A 13,296-nucleotide genomic window follows, 5' to 3' on the forward strand; every position below is an offset into this window, starting at 1 on the left:
CCATTGTATAGTCTTTCCTCCTTTGACATAAGTAAATTGACCATAGATTTATTTCTGGGCTTTCTATTCTGTTCCATTGATCTATATTTCTGTTTTTGTGCCAGCACCATACTCTTTTGATTACTGTAGCTTTGTAGTATAGTCTGAAGTCAGGGAGCCTGACTCCTCTAGTGTCATTTTTCTTCCTCAAGATTGTTTTGGCTATTTGGGGTCTTTTGTGTCTCCATTCAAATTTTTTGTTGTTCTGGTTCTGTAAAAAATGCCAAAAGTAATTTGAATTGCACTGAATTTGAATTGCATTGAATATGTAGATTGCCTTGGGTAATATAGTCATTTTGATTATATTGGTTCTCGATTAATATTGATTCTATTGATTCTTCCAATCCAAGAACATGTTATATCTTTCCATCTGTTTGTGTCCATTTTTTTTTCTTTCATCAGTGTCTTATAGTTTACAGAGTCCAAGTCTTCTGCCTCCTTAGGTAGGTTTGTTCCTAAGTATTTTATTAATTTCGATGTGATGGTAAATGGGATTGTTTTTTTAATTTCTGTTTCTCATCTTTCATTTTTAGTGTATAGAAATACAACAGGTTTCTGTGTATTAATTCTGCAACTTTACAAATTCATTGATGAGATCTAGTATTTTTCTGGTAGCATCTTTAGAATTTTCTATGTATAATATCATATCATCTACAAACAGTGACAGTTTTATTCTTCTTTTCCAATTTGGATTCCTTTTATTTCTTTTTCTTCTCTGATTGCCATGGCTAGAACTTCCAAAACTGTGTTGAATAAAAGTGGTGAAAGTGGACATCCTTGTCTTGTCCCTGACCTTAGAGGAAATGCTTTCAGTTTTTTACCATTGAATATGATGTTGGCTGTAAGTTTGTCATATACAGCCTTTATTATGTTGAGGTAAGTCTCCTCTATGCCCACTTTCTAGAGAGTTTTCATCATAAATGGGTGTTACATTTTTCATCATGATGTCAAAAACATTTTCTACATTTATTGAGATAATATGGTTTTTATTTTTCAATTTGTTAATGTGGTGCATCACACTGATTGATTTGAGAATATTGAAAATTCTTGCATCCCTGCAATAGATCCCACTTGATCATGGTATATGATCCTTTTAATGTATTGCTGGATTCAGTTTGCTGGTATTTTGTGGAGGATTTTGGTGCCTATGTTCATCAGTGATATTGGCCTGTAATTTTCTTTTTTTGTGGTATCTTTGTCTGGTTTTGGTATCAGCAGGATAGTGGCCTCATAGAATGAGTTTGGGAGTGTTCCTTCCTCTGGAATTTTTTTTGGCCGAGTTTCAGAAAGGTAGGTGTCAACTCTTCTCTAAATGTTTGATAGCATTCACCTGTGAAGTCGTCTGGTCCTGGACTTTTGTTTGTTGGGAGTTTTTAAACCATAGTTTCAATTTCATTACTTGTTATTTGTCTGTTCGTATTTTCTGTTTCTTTATGACTCAGTCTTGGGAGACTGATCTTTCTAAGAATGTGTCCATTTCTTCTGGAGTGTCCATTTTATTGGCATGTAGCTGCTTGTATATGTCTCTTACAAGCCTTGGTGTTTCTGTGGCATCAGTTGTAACTTCTCCTTTTTTCATTTCTAATTGTATTGATTTGAGCCCACTCCCCCCCTTTTTTTTTCTTGATGAGTCTGGCTAAAGGTTTATCAATTTTCTTTTCAAAGAAACAACTTTTAGTTTGATTGGTCTTTCCTATTGTTTTGTCTCAGTTTCATTTATTTCCGCTCTGATCTTTCTGCTTCTTTCCCCCTACTAACTTTGGGTTTTGTTAGTTCTTTTCTCTCTAGTTGCTTTAGGTGTAAGGTTAGGTTGTTTATTTGGGATTTTTCTTGTTTCCTAAGGTAAGATTATATTGCTATAAACTTCTTTCTTAGAACTGCTTTTGCTGTGTCCCATAGGTTTTGGATCATCATACTTCCATTTGTCTCTGGGTATTTTTTGATTTCCTCTTTTATTTCTTTAGGGATCCATTTTTTTTGTTTGATAGCATATTGTTTAGCCTCCATGTGTTTTTTTTGTTTTGTTTTGTTTTTTTTACAGTTTTTTCCTTGTAGTTGATTTCAAATCTCGTAGCATTGTGGATGGAAAAGATGCTTGAGATGATTTAAGAAAATTTACCAAGGCTTACTTTGTGGCCCAGCATGTGATCGATACTGGGGAATATTCCACATGCAGTTAAAAATAATGTGTCTTCTGCTGCTTTTGGATATAATGCTCTATAAGTATCAATTAAGTCCATTTGGCTGAATGTGTCATTTAAGGCCTGTGTTTCCTTATTGATTTTCTGTCTGGATGATGTGGTGTCCATTGATGAAAGTGGGGTATTAAAGTCCCCCATTATTTTTGTCACTGTCAATTTCTCCTTTTATAGGTGTTAGTATTATATATTGAGGTGTTCCTATGTTGGGTGCATATATATTTTCAATACTTATATCTTCTTCTTGGGTCGATCCCTTGATTATTACATAGTGTCCTTCTCTGTCTCTTACAGTGGTCTTTATTTTAAAGGCCATTTTGTCTGATATGAGTATTGCTACAGTAGCTTTCTTTTGATTTCCATTTGCATGAAATACTTTTTTCCATCCCTGACTTTCAGTCTGTATGTATCCCTAGATCTGAAGTGGGTCTCTTATAGACAGCATACATATAGGCCTTGGTTTTGTATCCCTTCAGCCTTTTTGTATCTAATGGTTGGAGCATTTAATCTATTTATATTTAAAGTAATTACCCCTGCCTCTGCTGGAAACCCTCCAATACCATCAGGTAGATCTGGCCCAGGCTCTTAGGAGGTCACAGATTTTGTCCCTGGGATCTGGTATGAAACCTTGTGTGCACCCTCCAAGAGTGGAGTTTCTGTTTTCCCCAGTTCTGTGGCAGTCTGCAATTAAATGCTGCTGGCCTTCAAAGCCAGATACTCTTGAGTCTCCTCCTCCTGATGCCAAACCCCCAGGCTGGGGAGTCTGGCATGCAGCTCAGAACTTTCACTCCAGTGGGAGAGCCTCTACAGTATAATTATTTTTCAATTAGTGGGTCTCTCACCCAGTGGGTATGGGATTTGATTTTATCATGATTGCACTTTTCCTACCATCTCGCTGTGGCTTCTTCTTTGTCTTTGGATGTAGAATATCTTTTTTAGTAGGTTTCAGAGTTTTTTTTGTTGTCGTTGATGGACTTGGACTCAAATGACTCAGCCCTGCTCTCATGTGAAAAATTATGCCAGTTGCAGTGACTGGTACCAAACGGCACTTTATAGAGGTCACTCTGTACCTCTCCCAGCCCCTTATTTTATGGAGGAGGATACTGAGGTTGAGAAGGAGCAGGAGACTTGGCCAGGACCACAGAATCACACTGCTCATCCAATAGACCCCATGCAACCGTCCTTTCTCACCTCTCCCTGCCCTCTCCTCAGCCTCTTCCTCCTAACACTTAATTGAGCCTCTTGTTAGCTGTGTTGAAAGTCATACCTAAGGGCTGTCATTCATGACCCATGACATGCAGAGACACATTGAGAATGTGCCAGGTGAAGACACTGGGGTGGAGAAAGATGCCTCTTTACATGTCTGAACAAGGTCAACTCTTTGGGGATGTGAACAGTTAGCACTTCTGTATCCCAGGACAACTGTAAGACGACCAACCAGGACAAGAGTCAGTAACTGGATTTTTGGCGAAGGTTGCAGGGTCACTGAGGACACTGTTGAGACACTCTTATTATTCAGAACAGAGGAATGTTGGCTGACTGGGAGTGATGACCTCCCCAAGGCACGTTACCCTTTTTCTTCAGTGGAGTTTGAAATTCTGGACTGATGAGCACAGCTATGCCCAAAACCCAGAACACTTGCCTTTCCAGACCAAGGCAGTCCCCTAAAAGTGTGTCTTGAAATGGCTAAGAAACCACTATGACAATCACCTTATTGCTATTTTGTGATAACTTTGGGAAACATTACAAGCAAACCTTCCAATGTTGTACCTCGTGATAACCTAAAATCAGAAAAAACACAGCCAGAAATTGGCCTCCAAAGGCTTAGATCTCTGGCCAGGGGGACTGTGCAAGTCTGTTCCATCATCTGATTAATTTCATAATTACACAACTCTGAGTTTTCTGTGATTGAATTTTTTTGGACCCCATCTGTAGCTTTATCAGAGTTGTAGTATGTTTAAATAGCTCTACAGAAATAGCCCTCACTACATTACTTTAGCACAAAGCCTTTTATAGCAGCTGTGGCTTATTTCAAACTACATTAACATTTAAACATAGTTTTTAGAATAGATAAAATTATAAAACTTTTAAAAATATTATTTGGTGTGTATTTTTTCATAAAACTGCATTATTTCCCACATTGAGCCCTTTTATGGTTATATAACAAACCAGTGAATTTGGCTGTTATAATGTAGTAAATTAGTCGCTATAACAGGGTCACCCCACCCCTGGTCATGGACGAGTACTCGTCCGTGGCCTGTTAGGAACTGGACCACACAGCAGGAGGTGAGTGACAGTCAAGCTTCATCTGTAGTTACAGCCACTCCCCATCACTCACATTACCCCCTGAGAGCCACTCCTGTCAGATCATCAGGTGTGAGAGATTCTCACAGGAGTGTGAGCCCTACTGTGAACTGCGCATGCGAGTTCTAGACTGCATTCTCCTTATGAGAATCATCATGAAACCATCCCCCCACCCCCCAGCCTCGGTCCATGGAAAAATTGTCTTCCACAAAACTGGTCCCTGGTGCCAAAAAAGGTTGGGAACCACTGCCCTAAAAGAACACATTTAGCTAGATTCCAGGATTTTTATCCACTGCCAAAACCACCACCAACAAAAACTCCTGTGATCAACATCCCTGTGCCTACAGCGAGCGTTCTTAGGAATTATTTTTCGAAGTCTGTTCCATGCACTATGTGTACCAGAATCACGGCGGGTGGGGGAAGGGAGGCGAGTGTAAAATGTAGATTCTTGGGCCTGGTTGCACATCCACCAGTTTGCACACTGGGAGGGTACAATCTGAGAATCCACATTATTAAGTCGCCTGAGGGACTTTCGTGCTTGCTAGAATTTGAGATGAACTCAAAAGATAAACCTCTTGGAATAGACTGCTAGGTGGTCATTATAATGACCATTGATGGAGTGCTTACTAGATACCAGGAGGCATTTAACCCTCACACAGTACTGTTACTTTCCCTACTTTAGCAAGTTTAACAGGAATCTCAGGCTGAGTAACTTTGCCGAGTTTAGCTGGTCAGTATACCACAGGTCTTAGTATCTGGATCCTTGTTCTTGATCAGTCTGTGCGTTGGTCTCATAAACAGCAGTCCATCTGTGAACCTTCACTTTCTACCTAGATTAGTCCCATTGGAGAGAAATTAGCAAAACATTAGATTCTGGACTCAGACCTCTAGTTCTGGAGCCAGCTGCTGAGCTGAGAACAGACTCAGTGAGGAACGCTCCAAGAAATAAGGGAAGTGGAGACAGCAGGGTTTGTTCTCACTTGCTGGGGGTCAGAAGCCCTTGGGAATCTCCCCTGAGCTTGGTTGGCTGGAGTCAGCAGGGCAGGTGCAGGAGAGGGTGACTGGTGCGGGCATTTGTGTGCTGAGCGATGTTGGAGGGTGGACACCACAGAGGCCAATGGAGTAGTGATCTGGGCCCTCCTGTCCTTGAAATTTAATTTCTCTCTGGCCACAGGCTGGTGACTCTGAAGAGGGGGCCCAGACCCACTCCGAAAATCTGGTTGAAAAGGAAGAACAAAGTTGACGCTGGAGGGGCTGAAGGCAGACCTGTATGAGAAATGAGAACGGGTTTTTGGCGAACAAGTGCTTTTTTTCTGATCCCAAAGTACTAAACCCAACAGGAAAAGAAGTGATGGTTAGATAGATGACAGAAGGGCACATTTTCAGGAGAGAAAGCTCAGGCTGGCTGAGAAAGTAAGGCTGCAGGATCACAGCCAGAGGCTCGTGGGAATCACCACCAGGGGAAGCCACAGAGAGCTCCTGGCTTTCAGTGAGAAAAGTGTTTTGTGACCGTTTGGGCAGTAGTACAGAGTCAGGGTCAGCAAACCTTTTCATCAGAGAGCCATACAGTAAATATTGTAATGCTCTGCTGGCCACATGGTCTGTGTAGATAGTACATAAATGAATGGGCACCCATTTTCTGTGCCCATTTGCCCCAAAGCTTTAATTTGCCAACCCCCTCAAAGGAATGACCGTTGGCTTTGAAATCAGCCTGCTGCTGCCAAGTCACTTCAGTCGTGTCCGACCCTGCGTGACCCCATAGACGGCAGCCCACCAGGCTCCCCCATCCCTGGGATTCTCCAGGCAAGAACACTGGAGTGGGTTGCCATTTCCTTCTCCAATGGATGAAAGTGAAAAGTGAAAGTGAAGTTGCTCAGTCGTGTCCAACTCTTAGCAACTCCATACTGGAGTGGGGTTCCATTGCCTTCTCCAGAAATCAGCCTGACTGGGTTTAAACTGCAGTTCTGACCTCCACTAGCTGAGGAGAGGCAGGTTGTATAATGCGATGGTAAGAACTTGGACTCTGGAAATTCCGGGTTCAAGTCCTACCTCCACCACCCATGAACTGTGTCACTTTAGCTAAGGCCCTTCTCTGAACTCACCTGTCTCAGAGCTATGGTGAGAATTACATGAGCCAAGCACCTTTATACACACTCTTAGTGGTGCTTGGTGGACAGTAAATATTAGCAGTTAGTATTACTGGTCTCTGAGCAGGGGATTCCTCATCTATTACCATCCACTGAAAGGCTTTGCCCAAAATCTATTGCAGTAAGTCATTATTTTCTGCCTAGGTGACACCCAGAGCTGGCAGTTCACCCTCTGTGGATGTGGGCACGAGCCTCCTATGGTGAGATTTAGTCGGGATTCTGTGCTGGGATTCCAAGCTCAGCCAACAGTCTCCATAACTGCACTGTGAGGAATGGACAGTCTTAGCCTCCTGATGAGATGGGACCATAGTCATCTGCCCTGCTCTGAAAATAGTCAAACAGTTCAACTTCCCAATGCCCAACCCCGAACCTGGAAGTGAGACACAGAGGCTTGATCTTGAAAATGACCCTTGCATCAAAGGCCCACCATTCATGCTCAGAAATCCTTACCAAGCTCAGTTACCTGCTTTCCCAAGGACGTGTTGAGCTGTAACAAGAAGGGAATGGTTCAGGGATGGGGAGATAGGAGGTGGGTGTTAGACAAATGATGAGAATTGTGCCCTGGAGCCACCATGGGGAGAGAAAGCAAATGCATACATGAATAACGTTATTATATAATACAGCACATGTGCAGGCTGAGTGCTGAGTCCAGGGGAAGAATTCATTTTTCTTCATCACTGTGGTTTAGATCTTTCTCTCTCTCTCTCTTTTTTCCCCTTAATATATGCATTTAACACTGTGTGTGTTCTCAGTTGCTCAGTTGTGTCTGACTCTTTGTGACCCCATGGACTGTGGCCCACCTGACTCCTCTGTCTGTGGAATTCTCCAGACAAGAATACTGGAGTGGGTTGCCATTTCCTTCTCCAGGGGGATCTTCCCAACCCAAGGATCAAACCCACATTTCTTGCATCTCCTGCATTGGCAGGCGGATTCTTTACCACTGGTGCCACCTGGGAAGCTCCATCACTGTGGTTTAGATGGTGAGAGAGTGCACAGATCATGTGGGAATTATCCCTTTGAGCCTCTGCTGGGAGAAGGTGGCTGTTGTCTCAGGTTCTCATTCCAACTTCACCCCTGGATCTCTGGCTCTTTCTTCTTTTTTTTCCTTCTGGGTGAGCTCAGAGGAGGGCGCACAGAGACAAGCCTTGCTCTGAAATACCTTCTGCGCAAAGGATTCCCAGGGGGCAGAAATGCCTCTGTGCCCCAGGTCCTCATCATCATCACTGACGGGAGGTCCCAAGGGCATGTGGCCCTGCCCGCCAAACAGCTCAAGCAGAGGGGCGTCACTGTATTCTCCGTGGGCATCCACTTCCCGAGGTAAGAGATTTGGTTGTGCTGGGTCAGCCCTCTGGGTCAGCCTGGAGGGCTTTACGGCCATGGGCAGAGAGGGGAGCTGGGAAAACCATCCTGGATCTTCGGGGACCTGTCTTTTCCTCACTTTGCTGTATTGTTGCTACCACACAGGGAACTCCAACTCTTTGGAAATCTGAGAGTTTGCGTTGTCTTTAGTCTGAACACTTGGTTTCAAGGGTCAGAAACTTGACTCCAACGTATCTGGGCAGAAATGGAAATGCAGGGACTCATATAACTGCACCAGTGGGTCAGGGCTCTCTCGGGGTCAGCACGAGTTGAGGATTTCGCTGCCTTTTAGACTCTTTTTGTCCCCCATCCAATTGTCTCTGCTCTTCTCTCAGCCCGGCTTCCTTAGGAAGCTGGGACTGTGGGTGCAGGCAGCACCCCAGGTCCCATCTTCCCAGGTCCATCCTGGAGACAGAAGACTCATTTCTCCCGTTTCAAGTTGAATAATCCAAGAAAGTGTTCTGGTGAACCTGAGACCAGTCTCTGTCTGGCTCCCCTCTTCTCCAGCATGTTTCTCCAGATGCTGAAATCTGCCTTCCTGGTGAGAGGGGGGTGGTATATTCTCAGCCCTAGAAATGGAGATGACCTCTATGAAGGTCTAGTTGTGGGTATCAAGTGAAATGACTCTGGTCCTGGCACTGTGCCTGCACACAGACATCTCTATTAATTTTAGTACTGTCATTCCAGAACCAACTCCCTACCCCAGGACACCACAGTCCACGGATGTTCAAGTCCTTTATTTAGCCCTCCCATATCTGTGGATCACAAACATAGCTCAGGAGCCACAGTGAGCTGAATCTGTGGGTGTGGAACCTATGGATCTGGAAGGGCTACTGTACTTTTCTTATTCTCTCAATAAACATAGGTTGTCTTCCTCATGCCAGACACTATTCTAGGTTCTCAGGATACAGAGACAATAATATTATACAAAGTCCTTGCCTTCATGGAACTCCTTCTAGGAAAGGAACTAGATAACAAACAAGTGAGTGAATAAATAAGTAATTTCAGGTGGACATAAAATGCAGAGAAGAAAAAGTAGGTAAGAGGTTACAGAATGATGGGAGTAGAGAAGATAGCTATTTTGTGGGGGGGGGGGAGGTCATGCCATGCAGCTATTGGGATTTTAGTTTCCCAACCAGGGATTGAACCAGCAGTGAGAGTGCTGAGTCCTAACACTGGACTGTAAGGGAATTCCCAAGAGGATAGCTATTTTAGATAAGGGGAGTCTGGTAAGGCTCCCTCAAGGAGTTGATTTTTGAGCAGAAACTTAAGTGAGGAACAAGCCTTCCAAGTAACAAAAGAGAGCAGGCAAGGCAGGCAGATGGCAAGTGCAAAGGCCCTGAGGCAGCAGCTAGCTGAGTGTCTTATAGAAACAGCAAGACAGCCAGAGAGCAGCTGGAGACCAACCGGCAAGGGGCGAATTACAAGAAATAAGGTGGAAGAGGTGGGCAGGAATCTGGGCTGGAGACTTTGTGGGTTATTGTGGAGACTGAAGTTTGTAATGAGTAGTGTGGGAAGTCTGTGGAGGGTTTTGAGCAGGAGAATTGCATGAACTGGCTTACATTTTTAGGAGATCACAGGGACTGCCAAGAGGAGAATAGACTGATGGGACCGAGAGAGGCGATGATAGGGGCAGTGGGGAATCTAGGAGATGGTGGAGCAGCTCACATGCAGTTTAATGGTGGTTTGTCATAGGGCAGCAGCTGTAAGCCGCCGAGGAATGGTTGGATCTAGGCTGTGCTTGGAAGGCGGAGCAGTGGAGTGACTGGTGTGTTAGACGTGGGTGTATGAGAGAAGAATAGAAGATTTTGGCTTGAGCCCCAGCATGAATGACATGAGAAAGACTGGGAAAGGAAATTGAATGCTGTTCTAGACAGGGCAGGTCTGATTCATATTGGCCATCTCAGTAGAGAGGCTGAGTAGGGAGTTGGATGAAAGAGTCTGGCACATAGGAGAAGGGACAGGCATCGAGACGGAGACTGAAGATAGTGTTTAAAGCCTAAATAAGATCACCCGAGTGTCGGGTGAGAGGACCTCCGAGGACCAGCAAGTGCAGGTCAGAAAGGAAGGTTGGAGACTGAGGTTGCGGGCACCATGGGGCTGTCCTGATTGTGCCGTGTCCTGGTGCAATGATGACAGCCACCAGCACCGTGTTGCTGTCGTTGTAAGTTGGTACTAATGCAAGCTGCCTTATGGCTGGCTCTTTCTGTGTTCCCAGATATAAGGAACATAAACCCCTTGAGAGAGGAGAATGGTGTTGCTTTATGGCTCCCTGCCCACCCTCCTGCCCAACCGTGTCTTACGAATAATAGTTGCCCAAGGCCTGTCATTGAGGATGGAACTCCCCACAAGGTGGAAACACTGGCCCATTCTGGGGCTTTCTTCTCCAGCTGCTAGCTGGAGGAGCGCTTCTCAAACTATATGTGGTGAAGGTCCAGTTTTTTTCCCTAATGGATTATGCCCTGATGCTTAAAAAAAATTACAATTACCAGAAAAATGAAATAAAGACAAAGACAAAATAGAAGCTCAAATTCTTATTAATTGACCCAACAGACATAAAAATGGCTCTGTCAAGTTGCCATACAGTTAGTTTATAAATGCTTGGTATCTATGCTTATGAGATTCTGAATCAGGGTGAGAAGTTTAGGGACCTGTACTGGCCCACAGACCATACTTTGAGCATTCCTGGTGTAGAGAAATTAAGAAGCCAGTTGCTCAGGAGACAGGGTATCATTCAGATTTGAGAACCCGAGTTTTACAGACACAGGAAGCCTCTGAGGAAGCCTGCTGGGCTCGCAGGCCCACCTAACCCCTTCTCCCACTCCTAGTAGAAGGTTGGAGCACCGTTGGCCAGTGGTTCTCCAGGTGTGTTCCTTGGACCAGCAGCATCACCATCATTTAGAGCTTGTTAGAAATCCACGCACTTGGGCCGCACCTCATTGAATCCAAAACTCTGGGGCAAGGAGCCTCAGTCTCTGCTTTCTCTGGTCCTCGGTGATTCTGATACCACTAAAGTCTGAGAACCACTGTAGTGAGAATAAAGACTGATGCCGCTCAAACTCTTCCCTCCCCGCCTGCCTTTAGTGTATTTTAAACCCATTCTCTGAGGATTCTCAGCTCTGGCTGAGCATCTGGATTACCCAGGGAGCTTTTAAGGTCTCTTTGGGAGCTGGGAGAGCTAAGGGTGGAGCCTAGCAGAGCTGCCCAGTCAAAGCTACTGTAAATCTAGAACTAAGAAGCCCCTCCTTCATGCTAGCCGCTATCCTAGGTACTGGATAAAATGGCTGGTTTCTGTGGTTTCAGAGGAGAATCAGAGTTTTACATGAAGTGATTTAGAGATCCATGAATGTTTTGCTGTATTGCCAAGCCTTGGTCTATTTTGATGAACTTTTTGATGGGTAAGATTCTAAATGGGTTACTGACTGCCTATTCTTCTTAAAGACAGAGTTTTTCCAACATCCTTTAACCCTTCTTCATGCCCTAGGGTCATCGTCCCACCCATCATTTCTATTCTGGGCACTGACAGTGCCCTCTGGTTGTTGAACTATGCCAGTTCCCATCTCTACATGGCCTTGCATTGCTGGCCTCTGAGTTCTTATGGCCATGGTTTATAATCATCAGGATTATTATTATTATTTTTTCTATTACTAGTTGTTCCTGTGTGTGCTTCTCTTGGCATCACCTAGAACCACAAACCACTTTCCTTCATTTCCTTTCTGGTTAAATTTTTCTCATCAGCTAAAGTTATAAAACCGGATGACTAGATCTGTTAGGACTGAGTCTCAAATAAGAGCTGGCAGTTCAGTGGGAGGCTCTCCTCTGAGGAAACTGGTGGGTTGCTGGAGCATGCACACATTACTACCCACAGCTCAGCATCCTGTCTTTCTGTGGTTCACGTCTAGACCTTCCCTGCATCCTAGATGGATGAGGTTGCAGCTAGGGGGCTCCTGCCTTGGTGGCTGGTGGTGCTGTCCACACAGAGCCCAGGGTCTAGGAGATGGGTGGGCAGGAGGTGGGTGAGCGTGGGGCGACGAGCCATTGTGACTTCTCTGCTGCGGCCGGGACTCAGGTGGGAGGAGCTGCACTCGCTGGCCAGCGAGCCAAGGGAACAGCACGTGCTGATGGCCGAGGAGGTGGATGACGCCACCAACGGCCTCTTCAGCACCCTCAGCGGCTCCTCGATCTGCACCACCGCCTCTCCAGGTGAGTAAGGGCCTCCCAGCTGGGAAGGAGTGGCCTTGCCCATATGGAAGTGGGATGCAAGGGTGGGGAGGGTTCCGCAAGGCCAGAAGTCAGGACACAGGAGGCTCCCTAGGGAAGTAGGGGAAGAGGGACAGGACCTAGCATCTTCAGCCCTGGGACACTCAGCTTTGTCCAGCCTCCCTGTGTCAGGCCCTGTGGGGGTTTTGGCTGGGAATCCTGAGATTGTCTTTGAGGGATCCAGAGGCTCGGGGCTTGGGACCCCGATGTGAGGGGGTGGGCCCTGAGCCTGTCTACTGCTTGGGAGGAGGAAGGAGCCAGCTGCCCACGCTGTCAGCACAGGGAGGCTTCATCTGGGGGTGAGATCCCTGTATGCATAGTCAGCTTTGTCAGGGTCTCCGGGAGCTGGAGTGACATATGTAGTATGAAAGATACACGTGTGCACAGGATGGGAGAGCTGTGAGGGGCGGGGCCTGTGCAGAGGAGATGCTCGGAGACTGGCTGGCCCTCCGCTGTGTCCTCTGCTGAGAGGGAGTGAGGGCAGGGGTTAGTGGGACCACAGGGAATGAGGGTTAACTTTGTCTTCCCTGTCTTGGGCATGCATGGTGGATACAGACTGCAAGGTCCAGCCTCACCCCTGTGAGCGCAAGACTCTGGAGACCATCAGGGAGCTTGCTGGCCTCGCCCCGTGCTGGAGAGGATCTCGGGGCACTGATGCTGTGCTGGCTGCCCTCTGTCCCTTCTCCAGGTTTGTCCTTAAGGTCTGAGCTCAGACCCCGAGGGTTCGGCCTGGGCAGGGTTGGCCAGGGGCTCGTGGGCTGCAGAGAGAATGGCTCTCTGGGGCCTTGGCCGTGGAGCCCGTGACGGGGATCGGAGTAGACCAGAGAGGGAGACAGGGACAGAGTTTCAGGGACATAGGCGGGGCGCAGGTACTCAGTGTCAGAGTCTTGTAGACCCACCAGCCAGGCACCCAGGGTAGGTGAGTGGGGCAGGTCACAACCATTCTGGACAGCTGGTGGGTCAGCCAAAAACTGGTCAGATAGGGCAGT

At 46.0% G+C, this 13,296-nt stretch overlaps 1 protein-coding gene across 24 annotated transcripts in view; it reads left to right on the forward strand.

Moving 5' to 3' along the window:
- Positions 1 to 13,296, forward strand: part of VWA2 (von Willebrand factor A domain containing 2) — a 52,636-nt gene that overhangs the window by 22,507 nt on the left and 16,833 nt on the right. For all 24 annotated transcript variants that reach the window (XR_015155355.1, XM_086377770.1, XM_086377761.1 and 21 more), the window contains 3 exons: positions 7,811 to 8,005; positions 12,117 to 12,250; positions 12,863 to 12,995. Coding sequence is in view for 23 of the 24 variants with exons in the window: in XM_086377770.1 (XP_086233896.1) it covers positions 7,811 to 8,005; positions 12,117 to 12,250; positions 12,863 to 12,995 (462 nt within the window). In the remaining variant the exon portion in view is untranslated. The remainder of the gene's footprint in view (positions 1 to 7,810; positions 8,006 to 12,116; positions 12,251 to 12,862; positions 12,996 to 13,296) is intronic.

Source organism: Bos grunniens, chromosome 26, assembly GCF_055505025.1.
Source record: "Bos grunniens cultivar Pamir isolate PY7600 chromosome 26, Bosgru_T2T1.0, whole genome shotgun sequence".
Taxonomy (NCBI): domain Eukaryota; kingdom Metazoa; phylum Chordata; class Mammalia; order Artiodactyla; family Bovidae; genus Bos; species Bos grunniens.